Source organism: Drosophila guanche, unplaced genomic scaffold (assembly GCF_900245975.1).
Source record: "Drosophila guanche unplaced genomic scaffold, DGUA_6, whole genome shotgun sequence".
In the NCBI taxonomy this organism is placed as follows: Eukaryota; Metazoa; Arthropoda; class Insecta; order Diptera; family Drosophilidae; genus Drosophila; species Drosophila guanche.
This window is the reverse complement of record NW_022995743.1, coordinates 13,031,070-13,057,481: the sequence shown is the minus strand read 5'-3', so window position 1 is coordinate 13,057,481 and position 26,412 is coordinate 13,031,070. Positions and strand designations below refer to the sequence as shown.

The 26,412-nt window shown below is 48.2% G+C and overlaps 2 protein-coding genes across 2 annotated transcripts in view; both read left to right on the top strand.

Annotated features, from left to right (window-relative positions):
• Positions 1-14,309, top strand: part of LOC117590366 — a 46,655-nt gene extending 32,346 nt beyond the window's left edge. The window contains exons 3-6 of the mRNA XM_034282956.1: positions 8,816-9,025; positions 9,102-9,331; positions 11,215-13,016; positions 13,111-14,309. Coding sequence (XP_034138847.1) covers positions 8,816-9,025; positions 9,102-9,331; positions 11,215-13,016; positions 13,111-13,270 — 2,402 coding nt within the window. The 3' untranslated portion in view covers positions 13,271-14,309. The remainder of the gene's footprint in view (positions 1-8,815; positions 9,026-9,101; positions 9,332-11,214; positions 13,017-13,110) is intronic.
• An 8,089-nt stretch (positions 14,310-22,398) lies between these two features.
• Positions 22,399-25,965, top strand: LOC117590426. Its single transcript, XM_034283082.1, has 5 exons — positions 22,399-22,724; positions 22,896-24,168; positions 24,230-24,446; positions 24,504-24,766; positions 24,833-25,965. The coding sequence occupies exons 2-5, from the start codon at positions 22,898-22,900 to the stop codon at positions 25,845-25,847; spliced, it is 2,766 nt and encodes a 921-aa protein (XP_034138973.1). The 5' UTR covers positions 22,399-22,724; positions 22,896-22,897; the 3' UTR covers positions 25,848-25,965.
• The last annotated feature ends 447 nt before the right edge of the window (positions 25,966-26,412 follow it).

The following is a 26,412-nucleotide window of genomic DNA, read 5'->3' as shown; positions in this document are numbered from 1 at the left end:
AAATAGCAACAGGAAGAGAGGATAGCTGCAAAGTGGAGTGGGGGAAGCTAACCCCACCAGTGGTGGGGCGTGGGGCCAAACGAAACACAAATGTGTGTGATTGTGTGTGTGTGGCAATTAGCCCAGAGTTGCCACATAATACGCGGGGATAAATGTTTAAGATTTTAAGTTGACTCTCAGTGGCTGCGGAGAGGGGTTTTGGCAGGGGGAAAGCGACTGTGAGAGAGGGAGAGCGCGTAACTTTTGTGGATTTGGCTTTGGTCTGTCTCTGTTGTTTTCTGCTTTCGGACTTAAGCTGTCAGCCGAGTGTATTAGTGCGCGCGCGCGCGTGTGTGTGTGTGTGTTTGCGGTTTGGCTTTTGTGGCCAAGGCTTAAGACCCGCTCGCTTCCATCCGCTCACACCAACACAGGGTGTACCCCCCTCACCACCAACAAAGCTCACTAATCCGCAACTAGTGAAGAAATCTGTTGAGAAATTCTACTTAATCCCGGCCAGAGTTCAGAGATGTTCGGGGAACGGGCGAACGGGAGCGACAAAAGGCTTGAAAGTAATGGTGAAGAGGGCAGGGGCAGGGGCAGCGGCAGCGGCAGGAGAATTATAATGGCACGAAGCAAATCCCTCTTCAAATTAAGCTCCTTGCCAGCATCGCGTATCGACGTCTTACACACTTCCATCCATTCGATTCCATTCCCTGCTCCCACCCTGCCCTGCCCAGTCCTTGCATGCCCTGCGCTGACACTCCGTTCCTTTCAGGGCGAGCTGAGGCTACGCTTAATGCAAATACAATGCTACGCGCTCACCGCAGCCGGATCAAATTTCATCCTCCTTCAGCATCGGCATCGGCATCGGCAATGGAACCGAATAAAACCCCCACCAGCTCTCCCTCAGCTCACAGTGCCAGGCAGACAAAGCCCAAATGCCAAAATACCAATGCGATATGCCGCCGCATCGCCGTCGACATCCTTTCTGCCTCCTGAGCAGAACATCGGCGTCGTCGTCACTGTCGTCGTCTGTGGGCCACTAATAAACCAAGGAGTTCACCCGCCACCCTACCCTGCCGTCTTCTGCCATTGAAAAGCCGCTCATCTGGCAGCTCCTTCAGCCTCGTCTCCACCTCCACCTCCACCTCCAGCTCGAGGTCCAGGTCCATAGTCTTTTCCCCCCACTTGAGCAGTTCATTGGCAGCGGATTAAGCCGCCGCGCACTCGCAGAGCCAGCAGCAGATACTCTTACAAAAGACTGGGCGGAGGGAAGGGGAAGAGAGCCTTTGCAGTTGGATCGATTTAAAATGCTACGGCGGGAGGAAAAATAAAACAAGCGAGAGGCGAGGAGAAAAAATCGGTTGAGGGTATTAATAAGACAACGGAACGGAACGGAATGGACTGGTGGGGCGGAGGGTGAGGGCGGTCCGGGGTTGAAGGGTAATATGCATAAGCACCATTAACTTGTACTTAAAACTGTGGCAGGTGGCTGAGCTGGGGGCGGGGTGGGGAAGGAGAAGGGACACACTCATTCGTGCTGCATGAAACTTAATTCACTGCGAGCGTCTTCAAGCGGATTATATTAATCAATGCCGTGATATATACTCAGACACACACACACACACACACAACCATACATGTACATATAAATATTCAGAGCTGCGCTCCTTTCTTCCGTTGCTTCCTCTTCCTCGTTCGCCTTCGATTTGGCTTTAAGCTGGCGGCCACCAGGCGTATACGTATTGGGTTTCCTCCACAAAATTACCATCTTGAACTGGCTCACAGAACTAAGCCATGAGAAAAAGGGTGCATTTCAAATGCCAGCTGTGGGCTGGTTGTGTGGGGGGCCACAGCAAAGACACAAACAGAGATATAATTTGTTCAAAGAAATAATCACACATTTTATCGGCATATTGTAGATACACACATACCTATGATTATATTATTTATTAATGGTCCAATGAGTGTGGCAAAAGATGGTTATGGGGCTGTTCCATTGGTGCACCTATTATGAGTAAAGCATATTCGATTTTAATCAGCAGTTTCTCAGCTCATTTTCAATATTTGTTTTGTCTAATTGAAACTCTATGTTTGTGTTTTGAATTTATATTCAATAGAACATGTACAAACATTCATCAGATGATGAAGGAGGGTATCCGCAGTGCCTTACCTGTGCTCTGTTTAAACCTTGCTCGAGTTCGTTTTGCCAGCTTTAATTGAATCAATGGCACAGATCGCATGTTGTGCTCCTTTTGCCGCAGAGCCAGAACCAGTGCCAGGCCAGAGCCAGGCCAGAGCCAGGGAGTGACTTTGTTTGGCTTTAAGCAGGAAGATTTAAACGTAATGCTAGCCGACCCTCTCGTCTGCATATTTCTGCCCAACATGCATGCATATACATAAACATAAGCATATATGTACGTACGAGTATATGCCTATAATTCAGTCACACAGTCAAAGCGTCTTAAGCGCTAAGTAGAAGCAACGTAAATAAGTAATATTGATAACTAAAGTGATTAAGGTTGCCTTTGCCATTGTCTGCCTCTGCCTCTGACTCAGTCTCTGTGTGTGGCAAAGTCTGCTGGAACCTGGAACCTGGAACCTGAGTAGGTCTCGCAAAGACTCACCCGTCCGTCCGTCCGTTCATCCGGGGCAGTGGGTGTGGGTGGCCCGACTGGCCCGCATGCCGACTCTTGGCCAATTCAAAATGATTGAAACAAATGCAGCCGCTTCTGCAGCTCTCATGGTTTTTGAGCATAGTTTTACTTGGGGAACAGTCAATGACATTTTCTTTTTATTCTCCACATTGCGGCTGGTGATTAGGTTTGGTTCAACGGTTTCAGCTTGATTTTTGGCCAGCCAGAGAGAAAGCCAGCGGCCAGGGGAACGCTCTCCCAAGTCTATCTCGTCTGGTTTTGTTTGCAGACATTATCGACATTTAAATCCCTTATTTGTGTCTGGCTCGTCGTCGAGTTCGTCGTGTCCCCTCGCCATGTCTTGTCGGAGGAGCACTTGATTGAATTTGACAAATTGAAAATCCCTTTTGCGGCGAGTGTGCCACACATGGCTGCCTTATCCTGCAGCTCATAATTTTAATCCCTTTTCACAAAAATATATGCTTATTTGCATTTGTGGCATGTCAGACTCCTGCTTCCATAAAGTCTTAAGGCTAATTGCATCCCTGTTCGAGGCAGCATTCTTTGCGCCTTAATTATTCACTTCTTGAACTCTATTTAATCCAAATTTGAAGGCTACTTCATGGCATTCCCACTTCGATTGCATAATTTTGCATTTTATTTGCTCTGTCTCCACTCTAACCAACACTCGCCGGAGAGTCATTTGGCCGAAAAATACACATCATAATCCTTTTGTAAGGATTTGTGCCCGTCCGGCCCCTTCCCACCTCTCCTGGGCATTCAATTATCGTTTGGCACGCAGTTGTCCATTGTCTCAGGGTGCCTGTCCGCAAGTTAGGAAAACTAATGAAGTGCTGCATTTCCTTGAGCAGCCTGCTAATGCCACTAGAGTCCTTTTCTTGGCCTTCTACAGCTTCTCCCGCTACAGCTTTTCCTTTACCCTCTGCCTCTGGCTTGGACTCATGGACTCATGGACTCATGGACTCTTGAACTCTCTTCAGCCACTTGGCCGCATGTATAAGCATGTTTTCTGGTTTGGTTCACAGACAAAGCTTAGAACCACTTAAGAAAATCCATTCACAACCTGAAACTAACTAGGACTCTAGTCCTGTGTCCTTCTCTCCGGATGTACACATATACATATAGGTGTGCTGTTGTGTGTGTGGGTGAGTCCTGCAAAGATTGTCGAACTCCGTGTCCCTCCGTGTCTGAGGTTTGACCACCTTCGTTTCGTTTTTCGTTCTGCCAAAAGAAAACTCACCTGATGATGGTCCCAAATCAACATATGAAGCCAGCAACAAAAGGGATTAAGTCTAAGACACACACACACACACACACACACACACACACACACACACACACACATGAGAGCACGAAGGACATCACAGACACACATACACTAACAGATGCTCCTGCTTCTACTCCTGCATAGTTTTACATGTCTAAGGACAAAAAATGAATTTATTACGCAACAAAAACCAAACTTGAGACAATTCCAAAGCCTAACCCAAGAGGCCGATGCCAATTTAGCAGCTGAGCAGCAGCCCGAAAGGAAAAGCGAGTAAGGGCACCAGGGAGTGATGGGTTGGGTAAAGGATTCAAATAAATTACCGCTACGGGCCATACTTATTTCATTAGGATTATTTTTGAGTAACATTTACGGACCTCCCACCTACGCTCTCCACCTCCACCTCCACCTTAGCACTCCAATGGCAGTTTCGTTTGGGGCAGGTGGAGAAGAGTTTGACAGCAAGAGAATTCCTTGATTTCCGGCCATATCCGACTGCACCGTTTTCGAATTGGTCTTCTAATGCCGCTAATGAGGCTGAGGGATACGAAATGGGGCTGAGGAATGGCGGGAGGCCGCTTTAAACGCGAACAGCAAACGATAAAAAGAAAGAAAATGCCTCGCGGCATTAATTATAATCCGCTTAAAAGTTGCAACATGTTTCTCCAGTCCCTCTAAAGCCCTATTGAAAAACCCAAATACAAATGCAAATACGACAATAAAAATACAAAAAATATAAAACAAATCTAAGACTCAACGAAGGGGCGGTTCTTCTTCGACTGAACTGCAAGAGTGCAGAATATTCGCATATGGACAAGTGGAACTCAAAGTGCTGAAGAGCATTGACTTTGATTCCGAACAGAAAAGAGCAGCATACAAATTTGGGGTGAAAGATCATTCAAAAGAACTCAACTAAAGTCAAGTTTTGTGTGCCAGCAATGTATGTATAATCCATTCAGCTGGAAGGAAAGGGAAGCTGTGATGTAAAGAATAGGAACTTGACTCATTGAAGGCCGATTGAGAATGGTGACAAATAATGCCAAAGCTTAAGAACTATAGAAACGAGTCCTTTCATTATTAAATCGGAAAAGGGGGAAGACATCTTGAGCTTGTCCGTGGAGGGTGAGCAACGGCGGGGGCTATTTGAACCAGAGTTTATAATATTATTTATAGAGAATTAGTGTAAGTTCTGAAATTATTACATGGAAGAATTAATTTACCAGCTTTAGCATTATCAAACACATTGGCAACTCCTTTCGTTTCCCTGGGTATTCCATTGTGCCATAAACGAACTCTGATTGTTATTTCTGCTGTCGCCTCTTTGTTGGTCTTATTCCTGCGGCAAGGACCGAAGGACCTCAGGCAGGAGACAAGTCGATTTTCATTTTATTGTGCTGCTTAATATGTTTTTCTTTTGTAAATGCAAGGGCCAAGTGCGGAGGCGGGGACTTGCGCCGGGGCAAGTGCAAGGACTAAGACAAGGATATGCTGGGTGCAAAGGTGTGAGATGCCAGCCAAGCATAAGGCTCCTGTGTGTTCTCTGTATGTGTATGTGTATGTGTATGTGTATGTGTATGTGTGTGCGTGTCCGGGAAAGTTCTTAAGTCGTCCCAAATGCGGCTGAAGCTGCAAAGAGAGAAAAGGAAAGACAGGAGGCTGAAGCAAGCTGAAGGAAGCATTATAAATTAAAATGCACACATTAAAAATTCGACTAAAAAGAGTTTGCAATTAAGTAGGACTTAAGTTAAAGTGTAAATAAAAATCCACACACACAGGCAGACGCGCTCCGAGGATTTCTTGAGGAGACGAGGGAAAAGGATATGGAAATTTGTTTTGCCGGCGCGAAGTGAATGGGAAAACTTGTGGCAATTTCCTTAAGACTATTGCTTAATTTCCGGTCACTCTTCCTTTCACAAAACACACACACGTGGACACACCACAGCACCCCACCCCACACACATACACATGAGCAGAAGCCTACTTAAGACCCTTGAAATCCTTGAGATTTTTTGCACTGGTCAAGCAATGATAAGCAAATTTCCCAACAGTTCACTTGGCTTAAGACGCACCCTTCTGCCCCTGCCCCTGCCCCTGCCCCCGCCCCTTCTGCACTGCAGGAAAGGAAGGAAGCAACCCTTTCTTCCAGCCAGTTGGTCACGTGTCCTTTCTGGTTATTAAAACTTTTGCTCTGTTGAAATTTTAATTTCCCTAAATACCCAAATCACTCAAACTGATTTTAATAACTAAATTATGAACCTTTGCCGCCTATAAATAAACAATCACACAATTTATTCCTCCATCGAAAAAGTTAAGGAAAAGACTACAAGTATTTGCTAGAAGGATGCTCAATAATCCTCTTGCAGTCACCTAAATAGCCAGGAATTCTCGATTCTCCATTGTCCAGCTACGAGTGTGTGCGAGTGTGTGTGTGTGTGTTGTGCTTCGAAGGATTAAATCGTTTTGATGTCCTTGCGTCAGGCAATTTATAATTATTTGTTTGCCCCGGCCGGCCTCTGAGTTCAGCCAATTGGTCAATTTCTTAGAAGAAAGTCGAGTGGATGAAACTTTTGCATCTCTCTCTGCCCAGCACTGTCCCGTCCCGCACCTTCATGCACATGAGATGTTTCCAGAAAGTTTTCTAACAGATTATAAGTCTTCAACACAGTGGAGTGAATAGAGAGAAAGAGAATCTGAAGAGTGGGAGTGGGAGTGGAGTGCTCCCGGCATTTACCTTCGTTTCCGTTTTCCTTGAGCTGGGAATTTTCCAATTTCAGTTGATTGCGATGACTTGATTATTTCTGATTTTGCTGCTGCTGCAGCTCCTACTGCTGCTGCTGCTGCTGTGACGGCTACTACCGTGGATGCAGGTTAATAAATCTGAAGCCGCATGCCGTGAAAAAGGACTTAGCAGGCGGGGGGGAGGGGAGGTGAGGCGGGATAACATCTTAGCCCTGGAATGTAGAGTTCATTTACAAATCGTTCGCCAGCTTAAGTAGCGTGGGGCAGGGAGGAAGTCACCGCGACTGGCAGGCTGTCTGCTACGCCAAGATTTAATGCCCTCAAACGGCTCTTATTTTTTCATTCCCCCCATTTAATTCAATTTGTTTTGGCCCTGGCTGTCTCGATTACATTTTTTGTGCTCCTTCGCTGCTGCCACTGATAATGCTAATAAGGATAAGCCCTGTCTGCCAGCGTTGGCCCGGGTGACTTAAAGCTGGCCCTGGTGCCGGTGCCAGTGCCACTGCCGGGTCCTGTTCCCGGATTGTCGTTGAAGCCAGAGGCGGAATGTTACAACAATTAGTGGGTGCTCTATGGTTGGCTTTGGGCTCCCCACCAACGAGCACTCTGCCATGCACCACACAGACACACACACACACACACACACACACATGCAGGTGCATGGTGCATGGAATCCGCTTTTGTTTCAGCCCCATCAAATCATGGCTCCATGGATAATGGATTTAATGAGTTTATTATTCGGTCGTGTCGGCCAGCCAGCAGTCAGTGGCCCAGCCAGGATAGGCTCCGGATGGGATAGGCCTAGACTGCTGCCCACTAACGCCCTTCTGGCCAGGGGATGGTTACGGGTACGGGTACGGGTACGGGGACTGCATAATTCCAAAGCCAATAACGGGCAGAGGTGAGGAGAAGGCAATGCATTTGTCGGGGCCAAAACATTGAACGGGCGATTTCGAGAAATTATGAATTTTATGCGAATTTAGAGCGAATCAAGGACTGTGCTGTTAGTATGATGGATAGATGGATAGAAACATTCGATTATGGCCGCTTGGAACATCATTCTGAATATCCCAACAAGGTTGGACCCTTTCAAACCGAAGAAATGTTGGCAACTTCAAACTTTGAACGCGCAGGGAATGGGCACGGACATCGGTGGAGGCATTATAGTTGAATTCTTTATTCCCTTTTCAACTCAGCTGCACGTTACGCTTCCTATACACACACACGCACACTCGAACACACAATTGATGTATGCATTTATTTTTAATGCCAATGGCCCGCAATGAGGTTTTCATGGCAATTAAAAGATTTGCATGGCCCACACCCGGAACAAGCCCACACCGCCTGTATGTGGCATGAAAATCGCACGTAATTGGGCTGAACACTTTCGGTTGGTGGCCATGACCATGTCCATTTGCCCCCGTTGCCCCCACCAGGGGGGGGGGGGAGGGGAAACTGCCACGGGAAACGCTCGGAGCTGTCGGTCGCCAGCAAATGCCAATCGTTCGCCAATCTCTGGCTGCTTACAATTTTTATAATTGGAATAATTAATAATACCATTATGTTGGTCGAACCTGGGGCGTTAAGCCTATTTAGTGTGTGCTCTGCCCACCCCTTCCACCCCCTGGGACACCCTCTACAGCCACTGCTTCGTAGTGGCACTGCGAAAATTTTGTAAGTTCTATTCTCTGAATTTGGACACAACAAAAAATAAAACTGGTAAGCCTTTCATAATTGTTTGGCAGGAGTAGAAGCAGGAACAGCAGCAGGAGCGGGGGCAGAGGCAGGGCGAGCTTTTGTTTTCAATGGAAAATCATTTGAAATGATTTGAAAAGTTTTGTAAAAATTAATGTTTGGAAAATGTGGGAGAAAATTAATTTTGAAGTCATCATTAATGATGACGATGTGCTCTCTCAATTTTTGCATAAACATCAAATAACCCCACACCGCCAACGAAATTTGTTTTTAAGCGGCTAAAACCATTTGCGGCTAACCAAAACATGCAATAATTTATGTAAATAATATGTAAATACTGCACCACATATTGAATTTGTATTAGTTGCTTATTTTAATTTGTTTTGTCGATGGTTTTGCACTCGGAACTAGACTGAACTAAACCGATTATAAGCACTTCTAACCAGTGGCGACCACTCTCCGCTTCTCTCGTCTACAGCCAAATCACTTCCACTCCACTGTGTAGTGGAGTCGGTGCATTCGCTGCACGCCTCCCTCACCATCGACAGCCGACAGCCGTGGAAGCGGCGGCCCAATATCGAGACAGACAGCTACGTGATCATAGCAGCGGCCACGCCCTGGAGCGAAATTGTCCAGACCGCCCTGCAGCGGCTTGGCTACTCGCAGGAGGTGGCCAACACGGCCAGAGGTGGGTACTGCAGAAGCGCCTCCCCCCTGGATAACTCCCTTAATAAACAGCAAAAATTATCCATACTCCTTTGCAGGCTCCCTGATCATCAAGCACTGGAAGCCCATTCCTCTGGAGCAGATATCGGACAACCCGGCTGTGCCGGTGAGCGATATTGTGGGGGAGCTCACCTCCGTGATCACCTTGCGCATCGTGATTCTGCGGCCCAAGACATCGCCCTTTGGCGAGATCAAGGACAAGCTGCTAAAGCTACTCGTGCTGCAGTCCCACGCGGTGCTCCGTTCCACAGGCTGTCCCCTGGATGAGGTAAGTTCTCCGGCAGACTATGTAAGACTCAAAAAACCCATCCCATTCCTGGTAACGCAACCAATTAGACATTCACTTTGAACTTTCACTCGAAATTCTGCACTAAGACGACAAAATTCTATAATGATTCATAAGCGGTTTATGCATAGCCTCTCCCCACTTCCCACTCCACACTCTCCACCTCTCTCTGATCCCTTCTTGGAGTTGCTAAAACTTGCCGAAAAATGTCTCTGTAGCTGGATGACTGGCTGAGAGGACAGGGGTAAAAGCTGCCGCTAATTTGCGTGATGTGAGCCTTGAACACACACACGCACACACGGCAAGTTTTGCATGTCCTGAAAATATGAAAATGTTTGAAAATGTTCTGATAATGACTACAAAGAAATTTTGTTAAGCCGAGTTCATTTATTTGGTTCACTTAACTAATCCTTTTTCGAAATAGTTTTCATTTTTAATCAGCTTTGCGAACGTCTCCAAGCATGCAAGTGCGTGTGTGTGTGTGTGTTTGTGTGTGTGTGTGTATCCCTATTGAAATCGGATTAGAAGGCTTAGTTTAAATTCCTTCCCTGGGTATCGGGCAGAAGGAGCCTGGCAGAAGCCACAGCCCTCATAATGCTGCACTCACATGACCCACATTGATAGATAGATATCGGTGCAGGGTGCTGCCATAAATCATTCGTTAGTTGAGGGAACAGCGCACTATCATCGGTCGCTGGAACAACACAAAATCACGGCCAGAAATACCCTTCAATTGATATTGCGACTGCTTTTATTGGCCTGCCTGATTAATATTAGCAAAGCAAAGCACGGGCCGAAGGCAGTGCCCCCCTCCTCCTAATCACATGATAAGCATTTACCATAATTTCCAGCCAACTCCGTGTGTGTTGTCTGATAGTTCTTCCCAGCCCTGCCGCTCTGCCCCGTTCTCCGAATAGGAGGAGCTTTGCGTGGAACGGCGATAGGAAAATCAATTCAATAATACCCCCACAGACCGTAAGAAGCGTCAACTCATTTTATTTACAATTAGGTGTCTGCCGCACCCCACCTGCCATATGTATGCCCCTCCACCTCCACCACTGACCCCTCGTGTGTGTGTGTGTATGTGTTTTGAGCAGCTTAAGTGATTTGGGGCGCCTCCTTAGCTGATAGCAGAAGCAGACCCAGAAGCAACCACAAAAAAAGAACCTCGACAGAGACATTATCTATTAGCGTTGGCGCAAGAGACAAGACAAGAGACAAAGCAATATCTATGAGCATTTAATACGCGATACCCTAGAGAAGCCATCACCCACCACATCATCCCCACTCCACCCTTTGGGCAGACCAAGCCAACCCAACCGAACCCAACCCAACCCAACCCATTTCGAATGAGTTTCGATTCTATTTCTGTTTGTTAAATTCAGTTTTAATCGCCATAAGCTGATGTGTCGCTGCCTATCAGGGACTATCTATTTATCGCCTTCGATTCGTTGCGTTGCGTTGCCAGCCAGCCAGCCAGCCAGCCAGCAGAAGACAGGGGTAACCACCACACACACAGTCAGTTAGTCAGTTAATATCAGCAAGAACCCTGGGTGTATATCGTAATAGGCAATTTCGGAGTCGCATTCGCACATTTATGGCTAAGTAAATCCCGGCACTTGAGGCACCGCCATGAGCCATCAGCCATGAGCCATGAGCCATGTGCCACCAAATGCCGGACAGAATTCTGTCTGTGATTTTTATGACTGCCGCTTAGTGGTTGGGGTTGGGTCTTAGTGCAGCTACTGTTGACAGTTGTTCCCTCCATTCCTCCATCCCTCCATCCTAGAGTCCACTACTCCAAGGTTCCATCGACTAATCCCCTGAATTTTGCTTGGTTTTTCTATTTCCCTTATCGATGACAGGTAACCCTGTCGCAGATTTGCCGCAGCTCGCACCAGAACACGTACGCCATGCCCGGCGGGGAGATGTCCGAGGATCTGCGCCGCAAGTTCGATCAGTGGTGGTCCAACCAGCTCTCACCGCAGGCGGCCATGACGCCCAAGATGCTGCCCTTCATGACGGCACCTTCGGCGGTGCCTGTGCCCGTGCCAGGTGACATGGACTTCCCCGTCGGCTCTGCCATGGCAGCAGCGGCGGCGGCAGCGGCTGCTCATGCGGCTGTCGCTGGCGGTGCGGCAGTGAACAATCCCCTAGGATCGATGGGCAGTCGGGAGAGTCTGCTGCTGGCTAACGAGGCGGCTCACCACGCCAGTGGGGGCCAGGCAGCGGCGCCGGGACACCATGGAGGCTTACTGGTGCATCCGATGCACGCCTCCATGCACCACCACCACCACCATCAGCACGGAGCAGCCCACGGGCCGCAGTACCCCAACCAGAAGACACGCATGCGCACCAGCTTCGACCCGGAGATGGAGCTGCCCAAGCTTCAGAAGTGGTTCCAGGAAAACCCCCATCCCTCGCGCCAGCAGATTCAGACCTACGTGGTGCAGCTGAATACCCTGGAGTCACGCCGCGGACGCAAGCCGCTCGACGTCAACAATGTGGTGTACTGGTTCAAGAACGCTCGGGCTGCCCAGAAGCGGGCGGAGATGCGGGGCGGGAGTCTGGGCAGTGCCATGAGCGCACTGGGCCACGCCGCCATGAACGGCTACCTCAGCCAGCACGCCCCTTTGGGCCAAAACTCGAGCAGCAGTGCCGGCAGCCAGCCCATGAGCATGGGGAATCTCTCCATGACGCACGACTATCTGAAGAGTCCGATGAGCCTGAAGTCGGAGGACATAGACACCATGTCGCAGCACTCGGACGAGATGGAGGAGGAGCCGAGCCGACCCAATACGCCCCAGTTGCCGCTCTCACTCACCACCCACGAGCGCAACCGCAGCTCACCGCTAATGGACCAGGACGAGGAGGAGGATGACGATCAGAGGGATCAGCAGCAGCAGCAGCAGCCACAGCGGGCCAAGAGCGCCGGCAGCGATGTGATCAACGGCACCGCTCTGAGAGAGACCGAGGAGGAGCGGCAGGAGAAGGCCAGCGACGTGCTGGAGAACGAGAAGGAGAGCGCACACCATGCCGAGGAGGAGCCCCATCCAGAGGGTGAACCTCTGCCGGATGCCGCCTCCAGTATCATCAACAATAACAACAACAATAACAACAACAACAGCAGCAACAGCAACAACAGCATCTCGCACATCGAGCACGAGGCGGTGAGCTCGACGCCAAAGCGCACCATTCCCAAGGAGGAGGAGGACGACCTTGAAATGGACGATGACGAGGACGACAACGAGAATGACGTGAGTCACCTGGACGAGTTCCGTTCGCCCTCGCCCGACCTCTCTGGCGCCGTGGCGCCGCACAAGGACCAGCTGCCCTTTCCCATGGTGCCCAATTCGATGTTCTCGCAATCCTTCATGTACATGAGCCACTACATCCCGGCCTTTGGGCAGGCGGCCGCCGCCCATCCGCACCACCATGCCGCTGCTGCAGCAGCTGCCGCTGGCATCCAGCCAAACGCCCTGATGGGCGGCGGTGGCGGTCTCAATCTGTCGAGCATCTCGAACGAGGAGCGCCGCAAGCGGAATCGCACCTTCATCGATCCGGTGACGGAGGTGCCCAAGCTGGAGCAGTGGTTCGCCATGAACACGCATCCCTCGCACAATCTGATCCTCAAGTACACGGAGGACCTGAACACCATGCCCTATAGGTGAGTCTCGCTGCCTCCCCTCCCCCCACAGTTGACCCTTTCAGGACCTTAGACTAACTTTATCGTTTCTCCTTTTCTTCTCTGCTCGTTTCAGGCAAAAGTTCCCGCGACTAGAGAGCAAAAATGTGCAGTTCTGGTTCAAGAATCGTCGGGCCAAGTGCAAGCGCCTCAAGATGTCCCTCTACGACAACAACCAGTGCGGACAGTTGGGTGGCCTGAGCTCCTTTGTGCCCAAGTACGAGGAGCGGGATTGAGTCACAAATCAAAAGAACGCGCAGCAGCATCAGCAGCATTTCTTTTTTGTAAATACATGAGGCGCATTTTAGGACTTACATTTATATATAAACAAACTGATACATAATCCCTAGTTTAGTCCACTCTAAGTATTATAGACGAAAGGAACTAACACTAACCCAGTTACGAGTTACCAGTATGCGAAACAGATAGAGAAAATTAGAGAAAATATAACTACATACGAGTATGTGTGTATGTGGCAGTATAACTAATTTATAACCAGATAAACTTCAGTCCTATCAAACATATAATAGCACTCTCCACCACATCTACTTCTACTTCTACTTCTACTTCTATCTATCTTTCTACTTAGTTCGTAGCGATTCGATAGAGAGGGGCAGAGCGGCAGGCCCATTAAGAATAAGCAAACCAAAGAAAGCCAATTTTTGTAGAGAGTCGAGAGTCGTAGTCAAGGATCTGCGATCTGTATATAATGAATGTATTTTATCCTAGATATATTTTCTCTGAGCAATGTGAAGTTTGTTTTGGCTTAGTTGCATTTTTATCTGCAGTTTAAGTTTTAGCCTAAGTTTTATCCCTGCCTTATTTGAGTAGCCATTGTCCCTGTCCCTGGCACATCCGCACTTGGATCATCGGCATGTAGTAGCATGTATAACATATGATCCGCTGATTTCAATATATTGGTATCTAATACCGAAGCCCTTCTCCTACTCCCCCCAACAGTTAACCCCTTTCGATTGAAACCTTTGAAACTAAAACCACACTCTGCAACAAATAATAGTGTTGGATGAAATTGTTCCATTAGTTATATAAGTCTTCAGATCAGAATAGAACTATTATAGTAATATTGTAATTTATTGGAAGCATCCACACACCTAGACACACACACACACGCCCACAATCTTACGACAGCGAAAGCCAATAAATACACACAAACAATCACACACATACACACATCTTATATATAATATATAGAAATATATTCCCCAGCAATTATTAAATGATTAAATAAATACAATTTTAAATGTCAAATTTAAACGAAATGAGTTTATGTTTGATGTGGTTAAATGGCTTCAATGGAAATGTTCTCATGGCAAAAGTATTCGGGTATTGTGTCATTGTCAAAGAAATAGCTTGGCATTTGGCTTGAAACGAAGGTTTAGCTTTGGTTGTGAAAGACCTTCAAAAGATTGTATGAGTCGATAGACCTCACTGAAATCAAACACCTTTAAGGATTGGTGCACCTCTAAGAGTTATCGTTTGCATGCATGGCCGTGACAAGAAATATTTGCTCTAGGCCCTCTTTATATTCAAAATTGGATAGTTTCCAGTCCAGCCCCCAAGTCTTGGCGCCCGGGACGAGGGCCACCTTTGCCAGCAAGAAGGGTTGAGGGAGTAGTCAGAAGGAGTCATCGCAGATTCAACTTGTAATCATTCTCAATAAAACATCGATCATATGAAATTGTCTTACAAACAGGAACTTCTACTTGAAATAAGCTTAAATTTGAATCAACTTGTATTGGACACTTTTATGGCCTTGGCAATCATTTCTAAATGCAGAATATGTTGGAAAATATTCCCGTGGACTATTAAATCAGGAACCCCAACGAGTTGACTGATTCGATGAAACAGGAATTACAGCTGCTATTTATGTAGTTCCTTCGGCGAAGCATTTAGCATTTGTTTATTGCATTCACGTGAGATAAAGGAACGGGGAACTCCATTGGAGAGTTCATAAATTGTCGTGGAATGCATTTCCGGGTGCGGTAACTTATTTTGGGGCGAGATCGGTTGCCTCTGGTTCTTTATGTCTAATGTGCTGCAGCAGTCTTAATGTGTTTGGCCATTTTTCAAACGAGCATGTCCCGGTTATGCTTTTCGTACTCCGAGCGAGCCCTTCTTTGCTTTGCTTTATTTCGCTTCTGTCTCTTGGTCTTTTTGTTGTTGTAATTTTTGGTAAGTAACTGATAAGCAAAGGGGAAATAAATATGCATATGTACATGAGAAGCTGAAAAAATGGCAATTTGAGGTGGGGCGGAGCACATTTAGCCTCCTTTCAGTGTGACTTGTGGCACGCGGCGTATGAGTTATCTCCTCGCCTTCTCTCTCTCTCTCTCTCTCTCTCTGTCGTTCCATCTCCCTCTTGCCCACTCGCATCTCTGCCGCAGATATGAAACAATTTATTAGCGCCAAAGTTTACTTATTTTCATTTCTTTATTTCGTTCGCCTTTGTTACATCCCGCAGACATTCGCAGATAGCAGGTTGGGTTGGTCGGCGGGGGCTTGGGCAGGGTGGCAGGACAATGGAGGACAGGGAGGGCGCGGACTGGAGCTCCGTGTGGTTACTAAATCAGCCACATTATTTCTTATTGTAAGTGCATGTGTGGGAGAGTATATGTGTGCATCATTTGTTATCGCAAACTTTTAAATTAAAATTGCGAGAAGGAGTGAACCACATAGAGAAAGTGAGGAGGGGGTGTGCCGGGTCCATGGAGGCGCAATGGCCTCTAAATTTATGGCATCCCTTATGTTGCGAGGTCTTTTTATTTATGTATCTGGCAATAAACCGAGGAACTGTTGCTTCAATAAGGCCACAAAATGGCTGAGAAAATGATAGAGAATGGTTTGTTTGCTTTCTTAGGTACTTGGATGGATCATTTCCTATTAAAAACATTTAATTTCTTAGACAGTTTCTGCTACATTTGCATCAAAGAGCTGAAAGAGCTGCAGTCTCACCACAAAACGATTCAAATCATTCCACCAAAATTCCCAGCTCCAGTGCAGCAGCATAAATATTTATACAAAATGTTTAATTCCATTTTAGACCATACTTACCGCCGTTTGCCTTGGAGGAGAAAACCCGCAGAGTAGAGGAGATGGATGAAATGGAACCGCGTGGCGGATGGGAATGTATGAAAATTTCGCATAACTTTATCCATTAATTAAAATTCCCAGCACCGTTCTGCACCGACCTGTGGTTGGCTCACGAATGAAATTACAGCCACGCCTACTCTGCGAGGTCCTGGGAGGCTACAGCTTTCGAGGGGTTCTAAATGCGAATACACGTAAACAGGCGAAAAAGAAAACATTTACATAACCTAACTACCAGCCAGCCGAGGTACTTGTGGCAGGCTGCCTGCCACAACTTTCCCCGTGGTCCGAGAGCGAAGGTGAGTGTCTGTAAGAGGGAGGAGTGGACCTGGAGTGGCAGCATAAATCTTGCTTTCGAAAACTTTGCCATATCGCCGTAATGATGCCAAATGGGGAATAAATCTGAATAATGCAATCATAATTAAGAGATGCTCCAACAACACGGAAAGACGGAAAAGTATCAGCAGAAACAAGAAAAAATTCAATCGAATTTGATAAAAGATCCACACCGCAAATGGCAGTTGGGGGAGTGGCAGTGGGAGTGGAACCTGTTCCATTAGCAGATTCCATTGGTCCAACCAATTCCCATCAAAGACAAATTTCTTAGCGGCAATTAGAGTCCACGAAAACAAGAACTGGCAGACGAGCTGGCGACTTGCCTGTCCTAGCCAGAAAGGACATCGGCAGAGAGGACACTAGATGGCCAGAGGAGTGCCGGGGGCAGGGACATAAATAGTTTTGCGGCTTTGACTGATATGCGGGGCAATAAAACTAATGAGCGTGCGAGCCAAAATACGAGTAGTAGTAGTTGGCAGTGGTTTTCGGTGGTGGCTTCCCTTTGGCGGGTTGTTTGGTTGCTGTTTCCCCTGAACGGGGGTCCTTGGTCCTTGGTTCTTGGTTTCGGGCACCGGGTACTGACTGGCTGGGTGGTGGCGATTCATTTGCCAAATTGAGTGCGCAAACAAACCATAGCGAAAGTCAAATGAATATAGCGCAAGTCCAATTAAATGGTCATAAGTAATAATAATTCCGCTTTGATTTGTGACATTCACTGTGCAAAGACCGCAGCGGCGTAAGGTCTGCTGGAGGGGTGGCTCTCTGCCCTGCCAGACATCTTTATTTTGCACTCGGGAAAATTACTTCATTACAATCTCGGTTGGCAAAATAGCAGGAAAAGGAACTCTGCTGGCGGAGAGAGACAGGTAATCAATTCAAGTATGCTACTCATTATGTGGTTTAGTTCAATTCGGAAAGAGTCACAGCTGAGATTAGAGGAGCATCGGATTCGATGCTTCCTCCTTCCATCCCCCTCTTTATTGCTTGGATTGTTCATTTTGACTTGGTTATCCCTAGGTAAGATGGCCAATTAAAAGGCAATTCGTTAGTGAAACTTATCTCTACTCGGACATACAAAGATACATAGTTTCAGTGTCCATTCCCGTCCCCATCGCCCTGTTGAGCTCATTAAACCTTTTTGGGAAAGGACCGACGACCGACGACCGACGACCGAGAACCATCAAATGATAATAATTCTTGCCGGCCCAAGCCGGAGTGTGCCTCTCCGCAGCTCTCTGGCTCGGACTGGGGCATGGCTTACCGAAGTAAAGGCAAACCCCTTAGCCCATCCTGCCAGACCCACAAACCGTTCCATGTTAAGATATTGTATAAGAATATGACAAGGAGGGCTTAACTGGAGAGAGCCAGCTGACACGCACGCGTCCAGACACGGCGGAGGGGGCGGTGGGGCAATAGTGGAGGCCAGGAAAGGACAGGACAGGACAGGACAGGGCAGGGCAGGGCAATGGCATGCATACCCTCACATCCTTCCGAGGCTGCCTTGCCTGCATTGGGCGATTATTATTTATTTTCCTTAATTACGTCTTAGCATCCTCGCTCTAAGGCGGGACAAGCACCTGCCTGGGAGGAGGAGGGTGGAGAGAGATGCTCATGCTCATGCCCCTGCCTATGTCGTGGCTCATGTGCTGTCCTCGTCCTGGCTGAAGAAGTATTTTCGTGGAAAATTGTGCGTCTTCCCCCAAAGACAAGTGTGAATGTGTGTGTGGGTGTGTGTGTGGGTGTGTGTGTGTTGTGAGAGTCTCGCACATGCTACCGCTCTAAGCCTTCCCTTGTCTTGTCTTTTGGGGCACCTTATCCTGCATGCTGCATGCCGCCTGGCCTGCCCTCATCCTGCCACTCACACCCCGCTGTCAACTGTCGTTTGTCTTGGGCGCGTAATAAAAAGACTTAACAACGCGAGTTGTTTAATTATTATTTATGACACTCCTCTGCCGGCTCTTGCTGGCCAGATTATTGCCCCGAAAAAATGGCTGTTCCTGCTCCTGGCGATGCCATCGTGTAGAGATTCGGAGAGAAGCTAGCTTTTTGGCTGCCTTGATTTACTGTCTTGGCTGTGGCGTCGTCCGGGGTATGGATACAGGGCAAGGACTGGCGCATAACGCGGTTGCGACTATTTAAATCAATTGCAGATTTCATTCACTTTCCATTCCAAGTCCAAGTCCAGGTCCAATCCCAATTCATTTTCATAAAATCCAAGAAAACTTTTGCCTTTGCTCTGCCTCTTTGCATCCGTAATTTACGATGATAATTATGGCAACTGCGAATGACCCCCCAGGGAGGCTAAGCCAAGGCCGACCGGCCAGGCACTGTGCACTGGCCGGATGGAAAAATGTAAAAATGATAATCCCATTGTCAGGCGATAATTCAAAACGTTCCATTCCGTGCCTTGGCGGGGCAGTCGTCGACCAGGGATCAACAACTAAAAGGTAAGAAATATTCTAATAAATATTCCTTTAGCTTTATGTAAGCTTTTTCCTTTCCATGAAGTAGCCGATACCAGTATGTGTGCGTGTATATCTGTGTAAGCTGAGTCAATGTGTGTGTGTGTGTCAGAGTCTTAGCTCTGGGCATGAATTATGTTCTTAATTGGAAACGCTTGGCGCCAAAACACTTTGTGCCGATGCCAAAAAAGATTTGCTCATTAAACCGCCAAAGGACTTTTTGTCCCACTTGGCTCCATCGCTCCTGCTTCTGCTTCCGCTCCTACTCCTGCTACAGCATCATCTCCTTGGCTGTCTCCTGGCTGGTGGTACGCCGCAGGTATAAATTTCATAAAACTAATACGAATTGATTTATGGCTTTCTTTGCTCGGCCTGGCGAAAGGCTTGCTTTTTATGCCTCCGCAGCAGCTCCAGTGCCTGCTCCTGGCTCCGAGTCCTTCTAAATTCCATTCCAGCCTGGCTGCTTAAATCTGCCCCAACCCCCGAGGAGATGGTGGCATGGAGTAGCAGGAGCTGCTATCAGTAGCTGGCATTTGCTCTAGACTTGGTCTTTGTCTAAATCTTTTCCAGGTTGTCAGAACAAGAAAGTTTTATTCCCCCTCTCTGTCCAAAAGGGGTGCGTGCCAAGGGGGTGGTTTCGGTGGTTTCATTCGGCGCGTCTTAAGCTTATAATTCATAAAGCATTTAAGTGGACAAAAATCGAAATTTATTGCTATTCAAGATATTTGGCCAGAGAGCAGAACAGAGTAGAAATGCTCGCTTTGATTCAAGCGGAATCGGGAGAATTCCAGGTATTAGGCGGGAATGTTTCGTTCCGTACCCCCAGCACAGCACATCCCCACCCTTTTTCGAGCATAAATGAATAATAATAAATATAATTGTATAAGGACATGCCCAGCTATGGCTCAGGGAGTATGCAAATTGAAGGCTCGTCTTTATCGCCCCCTCCCCACCACCCATTTTCGAGCAATTTATGTTTTTTCGTGTATCAAAAATATTACTCTCTCTCTCTCTCTCTCTGTGACGTATCGTTCTGCAGATAGAAGCAAATTGTTTTCCATCCCAAGCCCCCGACATGGGCTGACAATAAAAAAAATCAACCGTATTCAGAGGGCGTTAGGGCATAAAAATATAATCAAAGTCCGGAACTAGGTCGTTTATGTGGCGAGAGTGTGTGTGGAGACATTTCTCTGATGAGACCGATTAGAAGGAGTCATAATGGAAGTGCTCAGGCTCCAGCTCTGTCGGGATATCTTTATGACATCTGAGGAAATGCTAAGCCAGCAAGATGCCAATGTCGCTGTCCCTGTTGCCTGTCCCTGTCCATTTCCTGGTCTCCTTCTCCGCTGCTGCTTCTATTCCGTCCCCCACCTGAGAAGAGCACCAAAGAATTTCGCATTTTCCTTTATCAGTTTCCACTTTCGGATGCCTCTGGCAGATGTACAGATGGACAGCTGGGTGGATGGACCGGAGAGAGTCTGTAACTGTGTCTCCAGCTGGGATGGGACAGTGGGTGGGACGAGGTGGAGGTGGAGCGCTTATCTCGCGGCCACCGCAGCTGTCATTCAACTGAACTTAAACTTTGACTGCACTCCGGGTGGTGTGGCAGGGCCAGGTCGGACTAAGTGCCGCGAAAATAAATAAAAAGCACTTCTTTTCTTATTAAAAAATCGCCTGAAATAGCCCAATAAAACGGAGCAAGCTCTAAGGCTAGAAGAGGCTGCTGGAAGGTTTCCCCAGTCCGCAGTCAGCCCCAGATTAGACGAGAGAGGAAATTCAAAATCAAAATCAAAATCAATCCATTAACAAAAGCACACAGAGGACCGCGGAGGCTGGCTCTGTGGACCGTGCGGCATTAACTTGTGATTTCAACTGTGCGAATTCCCAACGCCAGCGATGACTTTGCATCGCGGCGGCCGCTAATTATCCCATGCAAAGAAGGGGCATGTGGCATGCGCCATGTGGCTGGAGCAGGACAAAAGGCAAAGTCGCGCCAACAAAGCCGTTGCGCTTCATTAAAACGGCAAGGACGCGGCCGTGGCCAGAGCTACAGCCGTAAAGTGGGCGTGAGGGATGCGCGGGATGCGCTGCTCATTATCTGTGCAGTTATCCGCTGTCGCGTTGCGTGTGGCAACAGAATTTATAATGTGCCCCGACAATCGCTCTCCGATGCTTGTCGCATTCAATAGTGGAAATTGTTGTGGAAAAATCAGCGAAAACACCCAGCGACTGGAGTGGTGTTCTGTTGGGTGGAGGATGGGTGCGGGGACTTGTATTCTGGCAAGCTTATCAGCCTTGGCATTACGCTGACTTCTGCATTCAACTTCGACGACTTTGTCTGCCCCCATCCCATCATTTCGAACAGCATCAACTTATTTTTATTCGGATAGTCGCTAAGCATTTAAAATCGAACTCTCTTTGATACCCTAGTCCTAGTCCTCGCAAGGAGTAGATGTCTTATGGGAATCCATGCAGATGTATTTAATTAGCTTTTACTCTATGATTCCGCGTTTGATTACAAACGAATCATCTTGGCTGCTGATTACAATATTAAGATGATTCAACTATTGAAAATAGCCGATCCCAGAGTGGAAATTGTAAAACAAAAGAGGGGTTGCTTACATCTGGACATTAACTTCATAATACTTGACTTAAATAAACATTTATATTTAATTTAACATTTAGTTTTTGCATATTTAAGATTCATGCAGGATCTCCAGCAGCCGTAAGAGCATACAAACTCAGAAGGGTTTGGTTTTATCTGGCTTTACACTTTACTTTTACCTTGCCGCAAAAATATGTTTCTGTCAACACGTCAGTTCCGAATGCATGTTGTTGTTGTTGCCGACTCCTCTGCTTTTCAGATTGAAATGGAATGGGCTGGCTCGGAGTTCCGTTCGTGTTATTTTTCATTTCGCATTGCATCTTTATCGCGCTGTCGTTGGTGTCGTTTCTGTTTTCCTCACGCTTCATTACAATACGAGAAAATCCGGTTAGAGGTGTCTGGAGGTCGCCTCCATTCTCCGGCCGGGATGCGCCCGCGGGTGTGGGTAATTTTAATGCTCTATCAGGCGGAGTCGAAGCCATTTGTGCCCGCAGTCTCGAGCTGTTTTTGAGCAGCTGTTGCAGTTGCACTTCAAGTTGATTCACTCTTAAACGACTCCATTTGCGGCAATCCCAGACAGACATCCAGCGATGATTTGTTGACATTTTCTAAAAGAGGAAAAGAGCAAAGGAGCTTGGGACATTTTTGAAAAACTGTTTCAATGCATGTAACGGTTTCCGATCTTTTTCTCGCCCTAACCAACACTTTTTGCTGATGGGGAAAAATACTTTTTTGGTTTCAGCTTTTGCCTCAGCTTTTGCTTATCAGCGCGGGCTATCTTATCAGTAGTCCAAGGGGAAGCCGAGGCAGTCAGTCGGTCCCCATAGCCAGCAGGTGAGTAATTTTCCTCACTTTGCCAGTATTAGACACAGTGCGCGCAGCTCACTTGCAAATCGAAGGAAAATTCATTACAAATTCCCCAAATAATTCGAGGGCAAAGTGTAAAATGCTGAGGGCGTGGCTGGCACGGCAGTCAATGGCAGTCAAACACTAGAATCGTCGAGCCCACTATTAAGCCGAGACAACAGGAAACTCCGCATCCTCTCTTATTTTCGATTCGATTCGATTCGTTATTATTCATTTGTGTTGCTCTAGTTTTGCGTCTCCGCTGCGAGGCCGATAAGATAACGCGCGTGGAGTGCACCGCGAAGAGGAAATAACCCCAAACGAAATCCACAGGTGAATAAATCGTGAGAGTCGGACCTCACAGTGACGTCACACAAATGCCTTACAAATCGTCGCAAAAAGCATTTTTCATACGAACATTGTCCGCTGATAAGAGTGCGATGGAAATGCATGCGCAATAAAATCAGGAAGACCTCACCAAAACACTCTCTCTCTCTCTTGCAGGTATGGGAATAAGCCTGCAGTTGGTCCTGCTGCAGCTGGTGTCGCTCCTAGCCAGCACCTTGGCCGTGTCCTGCCCCTGGCCATGCCGCTGCACCTGGGTTGTGGACACTCTGTATGCGGATTGCTCGCGAAGGGGCCTGCAGACGTACCCGGACTTTGACGGTGTGCCCGTGGAGCACTTGTATCTGTCGGGAAACCAGTTCAGCCAGTTCCCCACACAGTACGCGGACACGGACTCCCTGATCTACCTGGATCTGTCCAACAACCAGATCTCCGCTCTCGATGGCAAAGCCCTTATCGGTTTCACCTCGCTGAGAACTCTGCTTCTGGCAAACAACTCCATCGCGAGATGGATAGACCTGAGCCCCAGTGAGGCCTTCAAGTACGCGCCCAGTCTGAAGAGGCTAAGCCTGAGCGGGAATCATTTGGGAAGTTTCGGCAGCGAGGAGATGTACCAGCAGCTGAACAGCCAGTCGCTCACGGAACTGGAGATGTCCTCGTGTGGCATATCCTCCCTGGGAGGCGACCAGCTGGTCAACCAACTCCCCAATCTGGAACGCCTGACTCTGTCCAACAACAAGCTGGTCCAGTTGGCGGCACTTCCTTCGCGTAGCCTGAGGACGCTCGACCTGAGCAACTGCAGCATTCAGCGTCTGTCCAGCCCCTTCCTCGATGCCCTGCCCAATTTGGAGGCCCTAAACCTATCGAGAAACACGCAACTGCAGTTCGGCGTCCTTGACGAAGACCTCATTTGGGCCTATGAGTTGCGACGACTTGATGTCTCCTACTGCAACCTCGATCAGATCGATCTCAGCGGTCTGCCGGTGCTCGCGGAGGTGCGACTGCGGGGCAATCTTCTGCGCATTGTGGATGCCGAAACGTTTGCCAACAACACCATGCTGGAGGTGCTCGATCTCTCGGAGAATGTTCTGCGCCTTATTGGGCAGGATGCCTTCAGCAACTTGCGGCGCCTGAAGGAGTTGAATTTGGCCTTCAATGAGATAGCCCGCCTCGACCGCAACTTCGTACGCAACAACGATGTGCTCGTGGAGCTGAACCTCAGCCGGAATGTTCTGCCAAAGCTGACCAGGATTGTGTCCAACTCCTTGCGCACCATTAACATGAGCTGGTGCGAAATCACCTCCATTGAGAGCTCCTCCCTGTCCAGTCTCTCGGCCATACAGAGGCTAGACTTGTCCAACAATCTGATCAGTGACATTCCCAGCAACATGAGATCGGCCACACTGCAGCAGCTGAACCTGGCCAACTGCAGGTGAGTGCCATCTCTCCCTGTTGATTATAATTGTGGCAATATTCAATGGAAATCCTTTTAGACTCTCTACAGTACGAAACAATACCTTCAGGGAGTTCCCTGAACTGGCAGATCTCCACCTGAATGGTAACCGACTGACCAGTCCCATTCCTCCATTATATTTCCGCGGCAACAAGTTCCTGGATCAGCTCTGGCTCGGTGACAATCCCTGGATTTGTGATTGCCATAATGAATTGTTTGTGGAGTTTTACGACTTTCTGACGGCCAAACCACCTAAGGTAGGTTTGAGCCACCATCTGTGGGACTTCGATTGATAAAACTCTGTTATTAATTAGATCAAGGATAAGAATCACCTGCGCTGCGCAGCTCCAGCAATTTTCTATGGCAAACTGTGGGAGTATGCCTGCTCGGATGTGTGGTTGGTGATTGCCAGGAGCAGCAGCCGTGGAGAGAAGGCATGGGGCATCATCATGCTGACTCTGCTCCTGCTCGGCGGTCTGGTCCTCGGCTATGCCTGCATGCAAAAGTTCTTAAAGAAGCGCAAGCGGAATCAGAATCACAGGGAATACGCCGAGAATGACGACGAACTGCGTCGCATGTGAGAACTCTCGCATTTGCAGGTGATTTTCATTAGTTATATTCGAGTACTTGTTGCCTTTTTCAGACGAGACCTGAACGACCGCATCCTTCTGGAGGATGCCAGCCCGAGTCTGCAGCAGGCACAACAGGAGATCAGCCTACTGCCTTCCTATGAAGACGCCCTACGCATGCCCAAGCTGGAGCGACCTGTCAAGTCGATGGTGGATCTCTCGGGACAGAACAGACCGCAGTCACGAAAGCTGCGTCGCTCTCAGACCCAGGCCGACGGCGATGGCGATGGCTCCCAGTCCGAGGGCGAGCAGGAGCTGCAGCTGGACACGCGCCAGAGATTCCGAAGCGTGGAGATGCTCTCCAACCGCGACAAGGAACGGACAGCCCAGTACGGCCCCCGCAGGCGCACCGGCTACATGGAGTACAACCAATCGGGCAGTCGCCGCTTCAGCATCGAGGACTCACGCTTCCCGGCGGCTCACCTGAAGACCCAGAACCTACAGAGCGCTGAGCAGATTGGCAACTTCCAGAGCTACGAGAACAGCCCGTACACTAAGCGCAGGCCAAAGATTGCCGAGATCCCGCCCTTCAAGCGGATCAATGTGATGGGCGCCAGCGTGGAGTTCCTCACCGATCCCGAGTACGACGATTTGGGCAGCAAGCCGGGCAGTCCCTTTGCCAAGCGGAGGCCCAAACTGCCTTCGCCACCCACCATGAAGGTGAGCGCCCAGGTCTACACCATGGAACCACAGCAAGAACAGAATCCGGCCACAGCCCAGCTGGACCCGGCTATCGAGGACTACTTTAGCTCCACCCAGAAGGCCGCCTCCTCGTCCACCATCGCCAGCGACTTTCAGGAGCTGCTGGCGCCCGAACTGACCTCCCTGCCCGATGACAATCGATCAAATGTGTCCACCTCGGATACCGCGCAGGACTTGGAGCGCGGGAAGCGCAAGAAGCGAAAGAACTCGGCCAGCACTAGACGCGTATCTGGAAGCTTCTCCGCCACGGCTGCCGAGAGTTCCAGCTCCAGTGACTCGGAGCGCAACGTCCAAGTACACAAGCCAATGCGAGAGACTTTATTCTAGACCCTAGAGCACCCACCCATTCCATTTGTTAGTCATCCCAGACCTGTTAGCTTATCCATAAGACTATTTAAACGCACCGCGACACAATTACATACCAAAATATACTTATGTACATTAAGATACGTTGTGTATCAAAATACCAAATTGTCAATTTATAATTTACAACTAATTGCACCAAAGACGAGGCCAGGAAACTAGCCCTGCAGCATATGAGGTGTGTTTATCCAAATGTTACATTTTTTTAAACTAGTATTTTCAGACTTTTTACGAGTTTTCAACTTTTAACCAATCAACATTTAAAAAAAAAAACAACAACAGGGTTGCCAAGTACACAAAAACTCATTAAATCTAGAATTCATAATTTGGCAGAATAATGTAAGATACATGTAAGTATTTTTTGCTCATTGTCGCACACGCTAATGCTGTAGCAACAATTCGTGGGGAGTTTACAGCGCCATCTTTGGCAAGGCAGCGCCGTCTCCAGTGATATAGCTTCTAGCCTATGCAAGGTATCAAATTTGTCGTCATAGCTGACCAAGTCTCGTCGCTATGATGCGCTGCCATC